The following is a 2,095-nucleotide window of genomic DNA, read 5'->3' as shown; positions in this document are numbered from 1 at the left end:
TTGGCGGGAGGCCACATCACGTGATCAGCGCCCCGCGTTGATCATTACCTTCTGACGTGGTCGCCGGCTGGCGTTCTGTGCCGACTCCTTCATCAAGGGTGGAGTTCCTTTTGTTGCTTGTAACAGAAAGTATAAAAGCCTGTCATGCAGATGACTATTTGCATCCTCGGTTTAGTTGCTAATACACGCAAGATATCCATAGGATCTACAGGCAAGTCACTAACGCCTATGAGGCTTAAGAAGTAGCCGAGTATGCATCACAGGTGCAAGAGTATGGAAGACTTATAATAACAGGCGGATAGCAATTGTAAGAATAGTGCTGCAATCTGCCTGCACATACAAGATGGAAATGTCATGATTCCAAAAACCCGGAACATGCTTTTAGTGCCCAACTTCTGGACTCAAAATGATGAATGCAAAGATAACTCAGTAAGTATGAAATAAATGATCCCAGAAATCCAAAACATGCTCCTTGTGCACAACTTTTGGACTTAAAATGATAAACGCAGAGGTAACTCGGTAAGCACAAGATAGAGCCGGTGCTCTACTCCTGTACGCTATAGTTGAAGGGGTTTGTCACAAGACTCGCGGGCCTCAATGTGTAAGACCTTTTCTACTGATGGGCGATATGGGTCTGCGTTTGCGTGGAGGCTTAGCAGATGCTCTATCTCGGTAAAGGAATATCCCTGCAGCAAACGTATCATGTGATATGGGTCATGTATGTGAGCGAAATCTCGATCCAAGTCGGTCGATAATGGAGGCGGAGGGGCATATTCCGGAGGCAGAGGGGCATACTCCGGCTGTGCTGTTGCGGCTCTTGTGTCCTGCAGCTGCGTTAATCAATGTCTTCAGTAGATCAGGCAAATAGTTCACCTTTTTGTTCGGGTCAAGAAGACCCAGATGTTCCAATGCACCGGCCCACCCCATTTCAAATGCCCTCCTGTTGCTGGCGATTAGTGCTTGACACATGTGATCCCTTCTTCCCATAGTGGCTTTTGCGTATATGGCGTCTTTGATGAGCTCTTCAGTGTCCACTTTAGGCTGTGCTGCCCTAACTTGTTCCAGTATTCTGTGGGCGCTCACCACCTTGTCGTTGAAGCCGTCTGCAGTCCTTGGATGAGGGGTGGGCGTGATGTGGAAGTACATGGATGCTAAGTCGATATTATCGATATAGAAATCGTCGAAAGGCAATGGACAGAAGTCCATATCCTTCTCTCGCGCAAAGCTATCGCTCCTCTTTTTGGTTTTGATAAGTCCTGCAAGAGCTCCCTTAGGTCGAATGCCACACGATTTTAGTGCTTGAAGGATTCGTACATACGTGGAGTGTTCCCAGGGAAATACTGGAACGTGTGTCGTAGCGAGAAAGGCCAGCCACTCTTTAGCGTCGTATGATGTTCTTACCAATGCCCTCAAGTCGGTCGATGTGGTGACAAGCAAATGCAAATAGGGTGCCGTTTGGATGATGTCTAGCATCTCCCTTGTGTCTTCGTGGTTTGCATCGTTCTTGTAATACTGCCATAGGGTTCGCCTCCTGTCATGCTTCATTACGAGGTATGTGGGTTTCTTTAATAGTTCGTCAATCTTTTCTCCTTCGGAGAATGGTGGCGTCTCCATCATCGTCATCTCTAGAGCCTTTGTTGAGTATGTCACCTCTCTCATCTCAAAAGGCTGGTTCTCTTCAAGCTTCGGCGCCTGGGACATTGTAGCGTCTGCCAAGTGATGTACTAGGCTCGTGGGCGCGGGAGAGGTGGATCACAAGGCTTGTCGGCGGGAGAGGCGGATTATGTGGCTCTAGAGCGTAGGAGAGGTCGATTATTAAGCTTGTAAGTGTGAGAGAGGTGGATCATCAAGCTTGTAAATGTGGGAGAGGTGGATTGTTAAGCTTGTAGGTGGAGGAGAGGTGGATCGTAAGGTTTGTCGATGCGGGAGGGGTAAGATTATGAGGCTTGTGGTCACGGGAAAGGTGGAGTAAGAGACCCGCGGCTCCAGGGAGGTAAGATTTCGAAGTTCATACCTGGGTGCAGGTGAGATGAGATTATAACGCTTGTAGGCGATGGAAAGGTGAGATTATAAGGTTTATGAGAGCGGGAGACGA

At 48.3% G+C, this 2,095-nt stretch overlaps 1 protein-coding gene across 1 annotated transcript; it reads right to left on the bottom strand.

The window, feature by feature from the left end:
• Positions 1-795: 795 nt before the first annotated feature.
• On the bottom strand, positions 796-1,701 carry J4E82_011714 (uncharacterized protein; the record flags this gene model as incomplete). Its single annotated transcript, XM_051737905.1, has 1 exon — positions 796-1,701. A coding segment is annotated over one exon (906 nt), but the record flags the coding sequence as incomplete, so codon positions are not given.
• Positions 1,702-2,095: the final 394 nt, after the last annotated feature.

Source organism: Alternaria postmessia (genome assembly GCF_024291825.1).
Source record: "Alternaria postmessia strain BMP 2775 chromosome Unknown scaffold_356, whole genome shotgun sequence".
Lineage (NCBI taxonomy): Eukaryota > Fungi > Ascomycota > Dothideomycetes > Pleosporales > Pleosporaceae > Alternaria > Alternaria postmessia.
The sequence above is the reverse complement of the archived record's forward strand: the minus strand, read 5'-3'. Positions and strand labels throughout refer to the sequence as shown.